At 43.8% G+C, this 18,849-nt stretch overlaps 3 protein-coding genes across 3 annotated transcripts; 2 read left to right on the top strand and 1 right to left on the bottom strand. All coding sequences in view use genetic code 12, as the record gives it.

Moving 5' to 3' along the window:
• Positions 1-3,433: 3,433 nt before the first annotated feature.
• On the top strand, positions 3,434-6,247 carry LODBEIA_P04110 (uncharacterized protein; the record flags this gene model as incomplete). The annotated part of the gene is made up of 1 exon (XM_066974295.1): positions 3,434-6,247. The coding sequence occupies one exon, from the start codon at positions 3,434-3,436 to the stop codon at positions 6,245-6,247; it is 2,814 nt and encodes a 937-aa protein (XP_066827349.1).
• A 2,844-nt stretch (positions 6,248-9,091) lies between these two features.
• LODBEIA_P04100 (uncharacterized protein) lies at positions 9,092-16,732 on the top strand (the record flags this gene model as incomplete). The annotated part of the gene is made up of 1 exon (XM_066974284.1): positions 9,092-16,732. One exon carries the CDS (start codon positions 9,092-9,094, stop codon positions 16,730-16,732), a length of 7,641 nt encoding a protein of 2,546 aa, XP_066827348.1.
• A 198-nt stretch (positions 16,733-16,930) lies between these two features.
• On the bottom strand, positions 16,931-17,731 carry LODBEIA_P04090 (uncharacterized protein; the record flags this gene model as incomplete). The annotated part of the gene is made up of 1 exon (XM_066974272.1): positions 16,931-17,731. One exon carries the CDS (start codon positions 17,729-17,731, stop codon positions 16,931-16,933), a length of 801 nt encoding a protein of 266 aa, XP_066827347.1.
• Positions 17,732-18,849: the final 1,118 nt, after the last annotated feature.

The raw sequence follows: 18,849 nt of genomic DNA, 5'->3' as shown, positions 1-18,849 counted from the left end.
GAGTTGCATTCACCGAAAGAAAGAAAGAAAGACAAAAAAAAAATCGTGACATATCTTATCACACGCGCTTGGATGAAGAGAAGTTCCTGCGGCTGTCTTCGAGAGCATATGTTCAACGCAAGTACAAGACGCATCGAATCCCCATTTCAAATGCAGATTTCAACCATGCAGTGTATACCTCGCGCGAGAGTTCAACCTGGAAAAAGAAAAAAAACCAGCTGGTATTAACTGGCTATTGTAATTTGCTATCTCATACAAAACTGTTTCAATCAAACCGTTGTGTCTAAGAAACTCAGCTTATTGTCGGGTTTATTTTGCACGATAGCGGGAGAAAAATGTGCCTTGTGCATAATAAGCATCAGGGAAAGTGAATGCAGCTCTCCATTACCGGCTTTTCTCCTGCGCGAGGCTTGTCGAGCTGCTGCAGACGTCCATGAAAATTAATCTGTTTGCCCAATTTGTAAAAGTTTTGAAGCAATGCTGAGCAGGTTTTCTTTTTCCAAGGTTATTCTGTTTTGGGAAAGTTGCGCTGTTCTGACCAAAAATTTTGAGCAGAAACTTTTATTATGTATATCTCGAGTCTTGCTTATCCAAAAAGAGATTTATTCTTTTTGAGGCGAGTGCGTATCGCTCCCTGAGTTTAGTGTGAATAGCTTGTATTTTTGCGTTTAATTAGCTGCATCGGTATAGGAGTACATAGTCTCCGAATAGCATGTTGAAAGTTCCAATGCATGCGAAGCGCAAAATGTGAGACCTTGTGCTTGTTACTTGCTACACAAACCCGTCTATTACAGCCGAGTCCAAAGTTTTTTGCTTTCTTCTCTACATGACCGGATGGTCAACCTCGTGGGACCTGAAATTTCTAATTCAGCTTATCACTGCGTTTGCAAATACATAGAAAAGAAAGAAAGAAAAGAAAAAAACAAAATGAATATGAAAGTTGCAAATTCCTGCATTTGGTCTATACACGGCTAGGTCTGAAGCAAAGTGGTGGGCTCGAGCACTAAACCGGTAAAAGCAAAAACCACACACACACACACGCTCACGATGAATGCATAAACACTATCGGTACAATCAGTTGTCTCTATTCTCGCTCTTGACAATAGAAGAGGCACTCTCTTTTATATATATATGTATTTTCACTTACAAGTCAGATGTTTAATACGCGTCTCTCGTGACTTGCAGGCAGTTTAGACCAAAGAAAGATGAGTCTCTCCAAAACACCTGCCTTAATCAGGCAATTGCAAATTGTCAACGTATGTCGGTTATGAGCAGGTACAACGCACAGTGGAGACCTTTCCAAATTTGTGTAACGCAGCTCTCTAATCTGCGCGACTCCATGAAAAAAAAAAAAAAATGTACTTGGTGGTCACTCATCTACAACCTCCCAAGAGCCCATTGGAAAAGAGACAACGTGATAACGTGGTGCCCCTTGAGACCAGGTACCCACGAGAGAATGTGAGGTTTTGACTATCCAACCCCCCCCCCCCCCCAAAAAAAAAAAAAAAAAACTGCCGAGCAAGGAGATACGGAACTGAATCCGTTGGTCTAAAAAGCGTTGAATCGTGTGCGTTTCTCCTCCATCAGTGCCGGTTCACGAAGAGCAACATTTTTATAAAAGCACTATGTGTATAGTACTTCTAAAAAAATCCTTCAAGAGGGGTTTCGTTGTTTTTTTGCCTTAACTTAAAAAATTAAACCTCGATTTAAGCTCGAACTAAATCAAACTGGGTTTCCTTTTCTATCGAGAGGGAAACGTCGGCTTTGGTCACGGTCTCAAGATTTCTTTTGGCGCGCTGGCTTGGTTCAAACGTTTTGAAATGGCCACTGGCGATGGGCATTTTTCTCTACGATACACTCTATATGAACTTTTTGTTTAACACCAATCAAAATGATTGAAAGCCGAGCAACAAAATATGCAAACAAATGTGCCCCTGATACCCTCGATTGATCAATTCCTCCAAGAATACCAGAAATTGGATCTGGAGTTGGCTTTAAGAAAAAAAAAAACGTCCATCTGAGACTCATTAACGAAGAAAGGGGTAAGGAGCATTTTTGACCAACAAAAGCTCCTTCTCCCGAACAAACAAAGTTACTTAATGAACAGTTGGAATGCGCTTCCCTGAAGAAGATAAAAGGCCATCAACCACAATAGTGCGTTAATTAATCTCAACCCTCTTGGTATATTTTGCTCCTCTTTTCTTCCCCCTCCCCCCTCAACTCCACTTTACAGCAAATGCCTCCTATTGTAAATAGGAGAAACACCTAGCTCTATCCTATTCCACGTCGCCCGTTCGACTCCCCCCTTCTCTCCCTTCCCCCTCCCCCTCTCTCACACATCCAAAAAGTGATACAATTTTCTAGAGACACCTTGACAAACTTTCCCCAAACGGGTAGTATGCATGGCGGGTAGTGCCCCCCCCCCCCCCCCCCATGCGAGAAAAATTGAAGTTTAAAAAAAAAAGAGAGAGACCTTTGCGTGCTGTAGCGACCAACAAAAAACATTCGACAATTCGACTGAGGCAAGAGCAAAGAACAAACTGATAGAGTGGAGACAAAAGGAGTGGGTGTAAGAATTGCTGGCGATCCGCACCTTCTGCAGCAAAATATATGGAACTGCTTGTCTTTTACATCTAGGAAAGTTGTCGTGAATTGTTTTTTTTTTCTGTTCTTTTTACTCTGCAAGACATATGCCGTGGGCTGTACGAGGAGATAGAGATACGCGGAAATCTCAAATCGTAGCTCCTTCTTTTTTAATTCCGGCATTGGCTCGTATGAAAAAGCATTTTACGTTTTTTTCAAAGCGACATTTTCCTGCAACCGATTCCACTGCCGTCTCTACTCCTCCTCCTCCTCCTCATCCTCCTCCCGCCACCTCTCTCACACTCCCCGTTTATTATACGCGACACTCGTCGGTTACTTTGTCTCTGATATACCACACTATACTTCGTATTGTTCTCTCTCTTTTTTTTTTTTTTTTTCGGTTGCGAAATGTGATTGCCTTTTGAAGTATAATTGCAGCATGCCCACTTTTAAGAGCCTTGTCATCTATGTCCCAATAAGGAAGTTACGAGCTCAAATAATTAAAAAAAATTAAAGAAAAGGCACCGAAAGAAAGTTGTTGCACCTGCTCGTTAGCTTCTTGATTAACCCAATGGAGTTAGAAAGAGCTTGGGAAAGTGTGTGTGCAAGGTCATTAGTGACTTGAACTTTCCGTATCCTCCAATAAAAAATGCCAATCAGCGTGGGATGTAAGTTTGACATACATATATATATAAGAAGTTGGGGCCTGCCGTGGTTGCCATACAGGCAAGTTTTGACAATATATCTGTTTGAAATTGAAATTTTTGTTTTCGTCAACTCTGTATCCAAAATACCAACTACAACTGCGAACTCCTTGTAGCAAATAGCAAGAAGAACAGAGAGATTGAAGATGTCTGAGTTGAACTTGGGCCCCGTTGAGGCACGCAACATCAAGACATCATGGTCTAAATTGGACAAGCAACAATTTTTTAGCAAATTATACCCCAATTTGTTGGACCAGAATAGATCGCTATACCAGATTTTCAATAATGACGATGCCGTTGTGAGACAGCACTCGGAAATTTTTGCCGATTGTTTGACCTTTATCGTTGCCCACATTGAGGAGCAGGCCCTCTTGGAGGAGTTTTTGTTTCAATTTGTCAACGAGAACCAAAGGTTTGCTCGCACATCGGTCAAGTACCTTGACCCCATGGGAAATGCTTTTATAACTACTTTTAAACAAGTGTTGAACACTCAGTGGACGAGTGTTGTCGAGTTGGTGTGGATCAAAGTCTATGTCTTTATCGCTAATTCAATCTTGGGATTTGAAGAAGAGGTAAAGAGCGAAGTCAGCTCGTTTAACGAGGCTGATGTGCCGCCATTAAATATCCAAAGAGGTCTTTCGCACCGTGTTTCAGTTGCCGAGTCAAAGCCTACAACACCACGCTTGGATACTCACAGGCCTCCTCCTCCTCCTCCAGTTGCTGCTGCTGCTGCTGCTGCCATGGGCAGTTCCCTTGCCACGCCGCCACGTTCTCCATCGACTCCACCCAAGATGGATTACAACGTTACCCCACAATCGGTTAGAACCAACTCGTCGATATTGAACAATTACAATTCGATTGAGATTGACTTGAAGTCAAACTCAAAATACAAGGGTTTCAGAAGATCGCAAGAAATTGCTCTGTCGCCCATCCAAGTTGAAATTCCAAAGTCTGAATCGTTCCAAAAGGTTCACTCTAACATTTCAAGCAATTTAAAGTCCATGTTGTTGTCGTCTGACTCGTCCAATGATGATGAGCTTGATTCTCTTGCAAGCCCAAGAAGATCAGCAGGTGGATTTGATCCAAGAAGAAAGAGAAGTAACTCTGGTAGTTCGCTCAGTACTCTGGAAAGAGCTTTGCCTGCCCTTGCTGAAACTCCAAGAAAGTTGGTTCCACAGACTCCTAGATCCAGCAGAAGAATCGAGGACATTGGTGCCATTCATCATGACGAGGAAGAAGAACGTGATGAATTTGTAACTCCTAGAACTAGCAGAAGAGGCTCCTTTTCAGAAACTTACCAAGCCACGTCTATATTCACCAAGTTGCAGAATAAAAAGCAAAACAATTTATCATCATCATTGGCTACTTATGACGAAGACAACAACAAGTCTGACGATTCGATTGAAGCTGCTCCATATGATCCAAGACTGAGAAAGAGAGCCGACTCCAACAAGGTGTTTTTGATTCCATCGCCTGAATCTTCCGATGTCGATGAAAAGGAGGAGGAGATCTTTATCAAGAAGCAAGAAAGACGTACTCCTGTTGCTGCTCCCGTCATTCCACCAATTACAACCTCGGTGCCTGAAAAGAGAACTAATATTATAACTGGCACATTTGATCACCAATCCTTTGGCTTGAAAGGTCTTGCTCCTATTGTTGAAGACGATGACCGTTCATCCAAATACGACTCTGATGGAGAGAACAAGTTGACTGCTAAAAGATCTGGTTCCAGTTCTGGAGACTCGTCGGATTCAAGAACATCGTCATTGTCATTGCACAACTCTGATTACAAGTCGTCAATCAATTCGAGTGTTGGGCCATCTGATGCTCCTCTCACCTCTAAAGGAACTGCTGCTATTAGCCACCAAGGACATCGCCAGCAACAACACTTGAGAACGCATTCCAATGCCTCTGACGATTTCCAATTTAACCCACCTGCACCAGCATCACCTAAAAGATCTGGCCACAAGAGAAACCAATCAAACATTTCATTGAACAAGAGCTGCTCAGCCTCAGTTGTTTCATTGCAATCCTCATCGAGAGCCTCGTTGGGTTTTATGAGATCGTCATATGTCTTGAAGAAGGAAATTGAGCAACAAGGCTTTAACCACCCGGAAAATGTGGTGTCGATGCCTAATTCGCCCAGGTTGGCACCAAAGACCTCGATGGGTTCGATGAAGCCACCTAGACAAGTGTACCTGATGAAGTCCTATTCGGCTGTTTCTCTTGGTGGTGCTGGTGCTGGTGCTGTTGGCAATAACATGTCGCGCAGCACTCAAAGCTTTGTTGATGCCAAAGAGGATACTTCTGAAGTAGGCAGTATTCGTCGTCCGTCGTTGCCAATGCATCTTGCACCACAAAGGGCTAGTCAATCTGCAGCCAAGACTGAAAAGAAAGGGTTTATGCTGAGGATTGCCTCATTTTTTTCATCATCTAAACCATCGTCGCCTGTGACATCACCAAATCAATCCTCTGCTCCATCGAGAAAGCAGTCTTTGAGTATGGGAAGCTCCCAGACGGGAGGCGTGCCATATGAATCAACAGAGCCAAGATCCACTCATACCTACACCTCGGCTCCAGTTCATGCTTCCAAACCTGCCACTTCATGCAATGCTTCCACCATGAGCCATTCCAAGCAAGGGTCATCCTTGTTTGCTGCAGAAGCTCACCCAGGCAGTACCCAATATGCAACCAATTTGTCGTCGCAAACTTCGACGTGTGCTTCCATGGGCAAACCAACTAGTCTATTTGCTGGAGGTGCAAATGGACGCTACAAGTATGGTGGCTCGCACCACGATTTGACCTCAACGTACTCTGCCGATACCACTGGCACTGGCTTGAGCACTTTTTTCAAGAAGCACAATGGAACCGATGTCAAGTTTGTTCCACCACCCACGAAGCACACGAGAAAAGGTAACAAGTACAATGTGAGAAAAGTTCCTTACAATGTGTTTGCCTAGAGGATTAAAAAAAGAGGAATTATTAGAAAGAAAAGAAAAAAAGAAGAAAAAGAGGAGAATCATTGATCAGTTTTTTTTTTTTTTTGATTTATCCCAAAACGTTGAATTTTTTTATTTTCAGTTCTTGAGAAACGTAATTTGGTTTTAGTTTGGTTTTTATTTTGTTTTGTTTTGTTTTGCTGATTTTAAGTGGGGTTTTATCGTTGGTTTGCTATTTTCTAAACGTTGTTGATGATGATGATGAAACTTTTATCGTTTCTACATTGGGGAGGGGAGGGGAAACATCAAGGGTTAGTGGTTCTGAAGGGTTTTCTGCTTGTCATTTAGAGAAAATGAAGCCTTGTTTTTGCTTCCACTCTCGCATAAGATTTCCAGATTGTTGTGAGGCCAGTACTACATAACATCAAAACCAGAAAGAAGTCAAATAAAAAAAAAAAGAAAAACAATATAGATGATGATAATGGCTTGCAAATCTTTTGTTGAGGAAAGGACCTAGCTGATTGGTGAGTTCCCTGTACACTAGATAATAGCTGTCTTTCCAGTTAATTTATACATTTGTTTTGGTTCAATCATTCGACTCAAAAGACATCTCTTCGTGGTTTTATCGTTTGAGGGTTGTATTAAAAAATGAAGGTAGATGAGAGTCAATTACATCAAGGTTGCTGTCACGTGCTTTTGGAGATAAGCCATATATTAGCCTAAGACAATCTTTACTTCTCTTTTTGGCTGTAAAATGGAGCATATTTTCTGTTTGGAAACCTCTCTCATATAGGAACGCTTGCATCACTTGCCACCTCAAAAAAAAGAATAGACTTTAAGGAAATGTAATACTTGCGATGAGACGACACTACGAACCGCTTGCTTGGGGGTTAAAAAAGAGCATTCGCGTATACTTTCACTTCCCCTAGAGTCCAAAGGGTTAACATTTCCTTATCAGAGTTGATTCGCTAGCGCGAAGATAGAGAAATAGAATAAGAAAAAATAATATTTTTGACGTATTATATAAAATGGCTGCGAACTGAAAGAAAACGAAAAAAGAGAGAGGTTTAGTGAGAGAGGACGATATTGTTTGAACGAGACCCTGCCCAGTACCCCCTTCGCGGCGGTAGTTGCTGGACCTCGGATGCCACAGGTTTTTATCCGAAAGCAAAGGACGGTAAATTTTTTTTTTTGTTTTCTTTCTCCTAGAGCCAAAGCGAAAGCTAAAGCTACAGCTAAAAATTTTGCGTACCTACTCCAAGGTTTCTCGTTTTGCGTGTAAACAATCGTGGCTCGGAATTCAGAAACCTTGTCTCTAGTTCCGAACCCACGAAGCACGCGCCACGAGCCCAAGGCCTACGGATGTCCGATACATCGGGGTGACAGCGTTTGTCCGTGATTAGCAAATTGCATACGCAGAGATAGGACTAAGGTTCAACAGAGGTCCAATCTTGAAGCGAAGAAGAAAAAAAAAAAAGCTTCCTCCAGATCCCGCTTTAGCTTAGAGAGAGAGACAACCTCTGTCGATTCGAGATTTCTCTTTGTCTATGCTGGTGTCATGGAAGATCCTTGACAATTGTGGCGAAGAGGAAGAAGGTTTTGGGATCTTTGCTTGCTCGCCCACTTTTCCAGAAAACTTTCAGCCCCCGCGTATGTCTCTCGGGAGTTTCTGCTATTGCCGCCACAAACATCAAAACAGAGGCGTTCGTGGCCCAGTCTAGCCTCGTTAAGATTGCTGTTGTTTTTGCGCTTTGCTGCTTAAATTCCGGGCTACCACCAGCGTGGAAGTGAGAAAAAACTACGGTTGCGAGATCTTCCGTTGAAAGAGACCTCCCCCCGTTATGAGAGTCCCGTTTGTTTTAGCTTGCATTTGAATGTGAGGTTGAGCAAGATAAAAGTCTTTCCCGAAGGCATGCTATCAACCACCCAAAACTTTCCTTTCATCGCTCGGTCAAAACTTCAAGTCTCAACTCCACTCTTATCGCGCACTCGGTGCCGCTCGTAAATTTTTTCTTTTTTCATTTTTTTATTTTTGTTCAACTGTGGTTAACTGCAGGGTTACAGTTATGAGTATGCCTAGTGCGAGCAGCGGAAGGAACTCCGGATTATTTGGTTCTTGCATTATCCTTGGTGCGTAGGTACAGGTTGTTCTCGATGTACTCCGCATACATACGCATACATACACATGGCTCTCTATCTCGCTCTCTATCAGAGTTGGAGTTCAGCTCGAAAAAAAAAAAAAAAAAAAAAGAGGCACTTTCATTCGGATACGTACCAGGACGGCAACAACGTCTAATGATAGCTCTATAAAAATCTGCCACCGTGTGAGTATAAACCAACCAAGAATTGATTAGCACCTTTTTCTCTTGTTTTTGTTCTTTATAGTCTGGAAATGGAGAAACAGCCAGGCGCCTTTTTACAACTTGGATTTGTGTTCAAGTTAAGCCGAGGGGCATACGTCCACAGCGCAACGAGAACAACCAGAACAGCAATAACGGTTAGTAGCTTATTCCAAGAGTCTCTGATAGTACCCGTTACTTTCAGAGCTCTTTTTTATACAGCTTCTTAAAACCTAGTTTGAAGAGCCAATGTGTCTCACTTGCCTTCAACCTCAAGGGGAAAGACATCTACTACTACAATTTAAACAACTTCATAGCCTCAAAAAAAAATTTTCCTTTGAGAAAAGCAACCCTTCGTATTCCCCCCTCCTCCAAATTTTTGACATTCAAAGAGAACAAAACTTCAACCTTTCGTGGTGGGTCGAGGAGTTGACTTTTTTTTTCACATCTTATATTATTTTCAATTCACATTGATCGCATAATAATTTTTTTTTTATTATTTTTGATCGGGTTTTCGTTTTGAATTATGGGATTGGGAGCTCATTTGAGAAAGGCATCTGACGACTTGTCACCCACGGCTTCACTCAAAGATGGGGATTTCCCGAATAATGGGTACACAGAGCAGAAACCAAAGTGCAGATCGAGGCCTGGTTTCGTGAGACGTGGCACGGTGGACGATGCATTGAGTTTCCAATTCAGCAATAACCCAGGGGCGGCGGGGGTGTCGCCACCTTCGTCATCTCGCGGCTCGATCGTGGGCAGGCTATCCAAGCACAAAGTGAGTGACTCCATCGCCTCGGACTCGGCGATGCCGCCCTCCGACGCCCCCTCCAGCTTGAGTTTGAACGGCTCGCTGTCCACGAGCATAGAGCCCCAATTGGTGAGACCTCCCTCGGTGATTAGTCTTGTTAGTGTGCCACTCGATGATTACACCACGGACCAAACGTTGAGTCCCGATGCTTACGAGGAGGACTCGAGAATAGACCGTGACATGAACCCGCACCAGAGTATAGCGAGTTTGTTTGACGATCACGATCTCAGATCTATGCATTCTTCGCAGGGGAAAAGCTCCGACGAGGACATCTCATCGCTTTCGTCGGAGACACGAGAAAATGTCGCTTTGGGCAAAACCTCCTATTTGAATAATATAAACTACATTCGGGATCATTTGAACTACTTGAATCAAAGCTTGAATGTTCACAGGTCCCGCGGCGGATCGCAAGGCTCGTTTCAAGACTTTGCCAATATTCAACCGGAAACAATCCCGGGGTATACGTTAACAAACCAGTTTGGATCATCGCACCATCGAGCCAATTTGTTGTACTTTGCTGTGAAATCAGGCCAGAGTGAGATATCAAACTCGGAAACGTTCCAATGTAAATTGGCATCGCGAGATGCTAGTTGGATCGAACCAAATTCAAAAGTCATTATGCGGATTTCGCCCAATCTTTTGAAAAGCTCATCGTTATCGCGTTTGCTCAATGAGTGGTACATACTTTCTGGATACAACCCCCCGGAAACTCATCCGCTTTGGACCAACGAAACTTTGACTAATGAATACATCAAGGACTCAAACATACCTCGCTTGTGCAAGGATGCGGTTCACAATCCGCCAACATTGCCACCGAACATGCCCGGTGTCTTGTACCCAAAGGAGATTTTGTCATTTAGTTTTATCGATGAGCAAAACGAGGATTTCCCCAGGAGACGAAGCTCGCGTTGGCAAAAGCGAATTGCGCTGGTTTACGAAGACGACGACTACAGGACTTTTTTCGATTTCGCCAACGAGGGCTTGGAGAACCATGACGACAGAGACGGCTCTTTCTCTTCAAACGGCTCCGGAGGCAGAAGACGATCCAACACTAGTGTCAACTCGGCTTCAAATATTACTCCAAGTGAGAGTATGGACTACTCGAGTGGATTCTTTAACGGGATCGGCAACACGGGAGGCTCGATATCAACACACTCATTCTTCAACAAACTAGCTCGCCAAATAACCAGCAACCCCAAGACCCCACTCAAGATCATTGAGATTGTTTCCGATATAATCAAAGTCGTCGAAACTTTAGCCACTTTGCACGAGTTGGGGTTTGTCCACAACGGATTGACTAGTCTGAATTTGTTGAAATCGCAAAATGACCAAAACAATGTCAAGATTATGGGCTGGGAGTACGCGTTCAGCCACGCTGAAAATTGTCATTATGGTTATCGCAAGACACATCTCAATGAAATCAAGGACTTGGTCCCGTACATGTCACCTGAGCTGACCGGAGTTGTCAATCAGTTTGTTGACTACCACTCGGATTTCTATTCGCTTGGAATCATCTTGTACGAGTTGCTTTTGGGTGCGTTACCTTTCCAAAGCGACGACCCAAATTCCATCATTCGGATGCAAATTTTCCAAAAACCCGTGGCGCCGCATTTGTTGGCCCCCAACTGGATCACAGAAAAGTTGAGCTCGGTTATTATGAGATGCTTGGAAAAGAATCCCATGGACCGCTATTCTGATTGCTATTCTTTGCTCAGCGATTTGATGCTCATCAAAAATAATTACATTGGCAAAGTGAGCTCATTGGGCGAACTTGTTTGGAACCATTGGAAAAAGACCGATGACTTTGATGTGTACTTGAACAAACAGAAGCTCAAGCATCCGGAAAAGATACGCCATAGCCCGCTGCTAAATTTCGACACCAAATTTATCGGACGGGACGATTTCTACAAAAGAGTGTTTGAAACTTACAACAATATGTACACTGGTGGCGTCAATATGATTTTCATCAGCGGCGAGAGTGGCTCGGGGAAAACCATTATATTGAACGACCTTCGAGCGGGGGCCTTTTTCAAATACGATTTTTACTGCTTTTGGAAATTCAGCTACTCAGACACGGGCAATTCCATCTACTCGTACCTTTTGAATGGAATCAAAACCATTATTGGCCAGATTTTAGAGTGCTCGGAAGAGATTCAAAGCAGCTGGAGAGAGTTGATTGTCAAGTACATTCCGTTGGATTTGAGCATTTTGTTTTACTTGATACCGGAGTTGCGTAAATTGTTGGGAGAAAAGTACGTTTCCATCTATCTGCGCAAGCTGGGCGCCAACACCCCTGGTACACCTGGAAAGGAGGAACCCACGGCGAGCCTTGAAGTTAAATTTAGAGAGATTATCAAAGCTTTCTATAAAGTTGTTGGATACCAGGGTTTAACAATTTTCATTGATGACGTGCATTGGTGCACGCAAGAGTCGTGGGCGTTGCTATGTGACTTGTTGGCGTACAACGAAGACGAAAGCGACGTTGGTGAAATGGCCATGAAAATTGTTGTGACTTTTTCCACAAATGCCGAGCAGTTTATCGAGCCCATGGATACACGAGATAAGGAAAAAGCGTTTAAAAACTATGTCGACAAGTCAAACATTGATCTCCACGTTTTTGATGTTCCCTTGATTCCCAAGTCGGCGTATGTGCAATGGGTGGCAAACACATTAGGCTCGCATGGATCGAGTTTCGCCCCGCCAGCGGGCGAAGCAGCGCAGCAGACGAGTATGTCCTCAATGTATGACCAGCAACGAAGCGCAAACCACGACTCCAAAAACTCTAAGCTGATGCACAGCAAAGTCGACGGTACAGGTGATTTCTTTGACGTGTCCAACGGGAATGTTTTGCTTGTTTTGTATGCAGCAAGAATGGCCAGGTTTTCCCAGCACTGCTACTATCTTCCCAACACGAGCCATGACCAGTTGGTTGTGGACAACTTGAGTCCCAGCAACTATGGCCATACCAACTACGAAGTGGTTTCGAATTATCTTCACTCTGCAACAAATGCCGAGACTCAAGAGTTGCTCGACTACGTCGCCATCATTTCAAATGGATCCGGTTTCCATCTTTCCGACTTGATTGTTGCGGCAAACTTGCCCATTGGCAAAGTTTTCCGCTTTTTACAATTGTTGATTGTGGCCAAGATCATCGTGCCCACAAGCACATATTACAAGGTCCCCTTTCACCTCCTTACTAGCAGTGACTCGCCCTTTGATCTTTCCGATAACAATATTTGGGAGCTAGCTTCAAACTGCAGTTATAAGTTTTTCCACGACTCGCTTTGCACTCACATTATTTCCGAGTTGGTTGCCTCTGGCAAATACCAAGAAATCTCTAGGCTATGTGCATTGAGATACTACAAAAACATCATCAAAGAAAAGACCTTAAACATTGGTGGGTATTTACAAATGGCGAGCTATTTCCATCAGTCGTACGAAGTGGCCAGGCTGGAGGAGAAGGAGGTATATATAGAGGTGTTGGTTCAGGCCGGCAGGTACGCTTCCTCAACATACAACATGAAGTTGGCGCAAAAATTTTTCGAAGTTGTTGGTGAGCTAGTCGACGAGCTTGATCCCAAGAGGCAATTGAAATCGATCTTGACGATTGCCCAAAACCACTACTACTTCAAGGATTATGACAAGTGTTTAGATGTCATTGAATCAGCACAAGCAAAATATGGGTTTGACCAGTTGGTCTTTTTGTTTCAAATTGTGCGGTGCAAGGTGCAGCTTGGCCAGATAGAGGAAGCAGTCAGCTTATGTCTAGAGAGATTTCCAAAATTGGGAATCACAATTTCAGGAGATGAAGAGCTGAATCAAAAGGCGTATGAAAAGATGCGATCAAAAGTCCCCGTTTCCATTCCCGAAATTCGAGGCATTTTGAAATTGAAGGAAGCCAAGGATCCAAGAACCATCTTGATCTTCCACCTCATATCGCAGATTCTTTCGCCGCTAGTGCTTTTGCAAATGAATGCGAGCAGGAAGTTGCTCGTGATCCAAGGGATGACAGCTGTGTTCAAGTACGGGGCTACACCTTTTGCCGCTTTGATATTGCTTGATTTTGCAGCTGATTTTGCAAGAGAGTTTTCGCCTTCGGGGCAAATGAAAGCCAAGGAGTTGTGCAAAGTGGCGCTAGCTTTGGTCAACCGCGCCACCGATGTTTCATTATCATTCACCAGAACGATTTATGAAATCTACGTGTGCACGTTGGCATATCTTGTTGAACCACTACCAACAGTACAGAAATACTTTGAGATTGGTGCAGAGACGGATCAAAACGATACGCTTTCAACTTTTACCGACTTGAACTTGGCATTGGGGACCTCGAAATTGTTCTTTTTGATCCTTAGTGGAAGGGCATACGAGACCTCGTACCTGCTTAAATATCGCCGAGCACAGCGCCCGAAAATGGATGTCCTGGATGAACAAATGTTTCTCTTTGATGGCGAAGATGTCATGTTTGGAAGTCTTCACTTTGAGGCATTTAAAGCCAAATACGAGGCTGCGTTTGCAACGAAAAACCCGCTTAGTCAATTGTGCTACTATATTATTTTGTTGACGGGGCTGATTGCCTCGGGAAGGTATGACGACGCCTGCAAAACGATGCTTGACAATCTCAACACCATTCTGGACGATTTCCCGATTTTGTTTTTCACGCCGTACTATTATCTTTTGTTTGCAGTGCTGATTGCATATTCATCGGTAGGCTCACCTGAGTACGAAAGCAGAAAGAGCTTTGCCCTTGACGAAGTTCAAAGACGAATGAAGCTATGGGCGTCCGCAAACGAAAAGTCGTTTCAAAGTAAATACTTGATGATCAAGGCTTTTAAGCTCATGAGAGAGAAGAAAACGGAGTTGTTGACGGTCCTCGACTGTTTTGAGGAATCTATTGATGTGGCCAAGTCCAACGGCAATATGTTTGAGTACTCGTGGTTCTCCATCAACTGCGCTAGGTGGTTGGTGAGAGCTGGCCAGAATGAAAAGAGGGTCCGCAAATTTGCAAAGATGGGGATAGATGTCATGAAGAGCTTGGATTTCCAGGAGTATGTGAGAGGCTTGGAAGAGGAGTTTGCCAAGTACATGAAGCTCGACTCCAGCGCCTATTCTTGGGCTGGGTTGAATGGTTCCGAGATTAGAGAAGCTGCTGCAACTCCTGGTCCAATCGTGCCTACTAGTTATGATCTCAATGCTAATGCTGAGTTGAGACTGAAGATGAAGATTAGTCGAAAAACAAGAAAAGCAGCGCACAAGGAGGACACGAATCCAAACTCCAATGCAGCTTACGACCTATACTCTACTATTCAGGCCTGTCTAGGGATCTCCGAAGCGCCGAGTGAGAAATCCATCTTGTTGGAGTTGTTGGGCTGCTCAGTCAATTTTGCCGAGGTGGACTACGGTGTTGTTGTGTCCAACGACGATGTGGAACCCAAGATTATTGCTGTTGGCTCAGCTCAACATATCTATGCGTTGCAAGAGGAGCCTCTCAGCTCTAGAGTCGACGTGTGCCCCATTTCGCTAATTCAATATGTTTTACAAAGTGGTGAGAGCGTCAATAGAGAGGACGACCACATTGCTTTTGCAAACAAGTTTGGCAAGGATTTTTATTACCACTACGACGCAGCATCGAGCGTGCTTTGTGTGCCGTTGAAAGGTCTGTTTGGAATTTTTGGTGCACTTTACCTTGAGAATGACAATAGAAAGGATAAAAAGAAGGCCGTGTTTGATGGCCGAAAGCGGGACTTGTTGAACTTGTTTTGCTCTCAGGCTTCAGTCGCGATGGGCAAAGCAAAGCTCATTTCACAAATGGAGTTGGCGAAAATGGCAGCTGAAGAGGCTACTGCTGAAAAGGCAAGTTTCTTGGCCAACATGTCACACGAGATCAGGACGCCGTTCAACTCGTTGTTGTCCTGCTCGATATTCTTGTTGGATACGTCATTAAACTCGACGCAAAGAGAATATGTGGAAGCGATAAAGAGCTCGGCCATGGTGACGTTGAATATCATTGATGGAATATTGGCTTTTTCGAAAATAGAGCATGGTTCGTTCACGTTGGATAGTGCGCCTTTTTCGTTGAATGACTGCATTGAAAGTGCCATACAATTGGGAGGCGAGCAAGTGGTCAACAATGAGTTGGAGTTGGTGTTCTTCAACAATTGCCCGCAGATTGACATCGTGATGGGCGACGTGACGCGGGTAAGGCAAATCATCATCAATTTAGTCGGTAATGCAATAAAATTCACCAGTCAGGGCCACATTATCGTTTCATGCAACGCTGTGGAGCTCACTGCTGACAGATACGAGATTACCATCTCGGTGGAGGATACTGGAATTGGTATTCCCGAGATGTCTCACAAGAAAGTCTTTGGAGCCTTTTCGCAAGTGGATGGCTCGTCAAGGCGTGAGTTTGGTGGTTCTGGTTTGGGACTCGCGATATCCAAGAAATTGGCCGACATTATGGGCGGCGACATTAGATTCGAGAGTCAAGAAGGAGTCGGAAGTACTTTTTACTTTAACGTTAGCTTGAATGTGAAGTTGTTTGAAAAGCCAGAGATTGAACTACCAGGTAAGCAAGCCGTGATTATTAGCAAGTTGGAACTCACAAGTGAAAGTTTAAAGAACATGTTGACTTTTTTCAAGTTGCATGCTTCTGATGTGCAGAACGTGAGCGATGCAGAGAATGTCAAAGACAAGGATTACTTTTTTGTTAATACCGAAGAATATGACGATTTCAGCAAGTTGGAGACTCAGTTGAAAGAAAGTGTCAAGATTGTCATTTTGGCGCAGTTTGGCAAACCGTTAACTGGCGAGAGTGCCAAATACGAAGCTTTGTTGTGTCCATTCCAAAGGGAAAGGGTCGTGAGATTGCTTCGTCACCAAGAAGAAGTCAACATCAAACCGACTGTGGTCAGCCCCATACGCTTGGCCGATGAGTACCCGTTGAGAATCTTGCTCGCGGAGGACAATTTGCTCAATTATAAAGTTGCACTAAAATACCTTGAAAAATTGGGCTATCAAGCAGACCATGCCAAAGACGGTGTCAAAGTTTTGGAAAAATGCGACGAGTTATTACAGAAGGATCAAAAATACGATGTCATATTGATGGATATACAAATGCCCAATAAGGATGGAATAACTGCTACGCAAGAGTTGATTGCCAAGTACAAGAGTCTCGGCAAGGACGACTCTATCCCAAAGATTGTGGCCTTGACGGCAAACGTAGCCGGTGACGACCGCGATAGGTGTATAAAATGCGGTATGGTTGACTTCATTTCAAAACCTATCTTGCCAAATGAATTGAAACGCGTTTTAAAGAATTTGGGTCAAACAATTAGCGAAGAGAAGATGGCAGTATAGAAAGCCCCGTTGCAAAACTGTATTATATAAACGTAAATGAATGAATAGAGACTTCAAGAAAAAAAAAAAAAAAAAAAAACTAATTCGTTTTAATATCAGCCGGGGGCCGTATTCACATATTTATATTACACTTACAAATCGTAGATCTCGTCAAGCAATCAACTTCGCTTCATCTCTGACAAGCAATTGTACTTTCCTCTAATAGTCTTCAATGTTCACCTTGTATTCCTTCAAGAACTTCTGCAACTCATGATACTCCTTCACTCTTAGTTCCTGCCAATCCTTCTTTTTCTGTTGAGCTCTGGCCCGTTCCTCCTTCAGGACAGCGTACCTGCTCTTCTCGTTCTCGTCCATTGCTCTCCATTTCTCGCCTAGTTGGCGAAAGGCCGTATTAGCTACATCCCGCCCCTCCACGCCACCGTCGCGAACATTCTCCATGGTGTCAGCAATGTTTTTCTTTACAAACCTACTGAAGCTTGTCGTTCCATCAGATTTAGGTCTAGGCGTCACCATGGGGCGGATCTTCGAGTTCAAGTCCGCTGTCGCTTGCGTCCATTTACTGCGTTCCTCTTCGGATATTTGCGCAAAGATTGGGACTGCATCCTTGATTGAAAGCTTCTTGCTTTTGCAAAAGACCACCAACGGTGAGTAAGCACGCGGATTCACGGTAGCTTTGGCTACCAACTTGCGCCTAGCCTCAGCTTCTTTCATCTCCTGTTTCTTCTCGGCTGCCTTCTTGGTGCGTTCCTTAACGGCAGCCTTGATCTTAGTCTCTGCTTCCTTAAGCTCCTTCTGTAGCTGTTTCGACTTATCCTTGGCTTTCTTGACCTTGGCGATGAGCAGCTTGAGTTGTGCTCCGGAGCTGCCAGCTGCGTATGTTCTGAAAGGTGTGCGATTGATCGCGTAACTTGTGCACACGGCGACGAATCTCTGCTGCAAAACGGTTCGAGTGACCGTTTGCCCCCGTATTCCTGCTAGTACGGAGCTTATTGGATTCATAATTGTCAATGCTGGCTTCAATTGGGACGTAAGGGGAGGAAAGAAAGAAAAAAGCTAGACTTTGAGGCCCAGAGACGTGTTCCTTTTCGCAGATTTGTTTACTTTTGTTTGTTTTTCTTCTTGGTCGTGTCGTCTCCATGTTTGAAAAATGTACACGACTTCTTTTGATGAAGCTGAAGGTCTATGGAAGTTTATTCGACAACAATCTTGCCTCCACAATCAGTCTCATCTTGAGCAATCAGTCAAATGGTCCTTTCTTAAGAAAATACAAGTCAAGCTGCTATTTCAAAAGTCGTTTGCAGCGGTCGATCCTTGAAACCTAGATCTGTACTATAGCTACTCAACGCGTAAGCACACAGGGTAACCCTTCCGCGCTACCACTTGCGGGCCCGAGGCAATCCGTCTTCATTCTTTCAACATATTAAGGAACGGGCCCAGCTTGATTGAATGGTCAATGGGTGTCTTTGAATTATGTTGTGTAGGGACTGTGTCACACGCATATGATGCTTACAAAAATTGCTGATGTTTCCATTTATCATCAATTCCCACTCGTCACTGACTTTGTCTCGCGATTTGATCTTACTCGTCATCAAGGGCCAAATGTGTAAGTCTTTAAAGCTCTAACGTACGGTTTTAGAAACTTCAAGTCGTCAGAGGCTTTCTTTGACCTGTAAATTTCGGTCTTTGGGCTAGCTGAGCATACTTGAAGTTTGAGTTTCGCTTATGGGGTGCTTAAACTGCGCAATTTTCTCCGCAGTGGATGGCAAGATGCCTTGTGAGTGGTGTAGAGTGAGGAAGAGTGAGGCACCACAATAAAGTGCACACGTCAGAGGGGTTGTTCCTGGTTAAAGCAGGAGTCACTATGGACTATGGTAAATCGTGACACACGAGTCACGTGCTGGTCGCAACTTCGTCTACAAGTGTGTCCAGCGACCACACCAAGCCCCCTAAGGTCAATGCATACTCCTTTAACAAAAAAAAAAAAAGAGCCCCCAAAAAAATAGCTCAAATGGTAGGTTAGGGTAACAAAAGAGTCAAACATGATACTGGTCGTTTACTTACGAAATATTAATATTGTTACTTGTTTGTTGTTTTGTTGTTTTGCTTTGTTTTGTTTT

Source organism: Lodderomyces beijingensis, assembly GCF_963989305.1.
Source record: "Lodderomyces beijingensis strain CBS 14171 genome assembly, chromosome: 1".
In the NCBI taxonomy this organism is placed as follows: Eukaryota; Fungi; Ascomycota; class Pichiomycetes; order Serinales; family Debaryomycetaceae; genus Lodderomyces; species Lodderomyces beijingensis.
The sequence above is the reverse complement of the archived record's forward strand: the minus strand, read 5'-3'. Positions and strand labels throughout refer to the sequence as shown.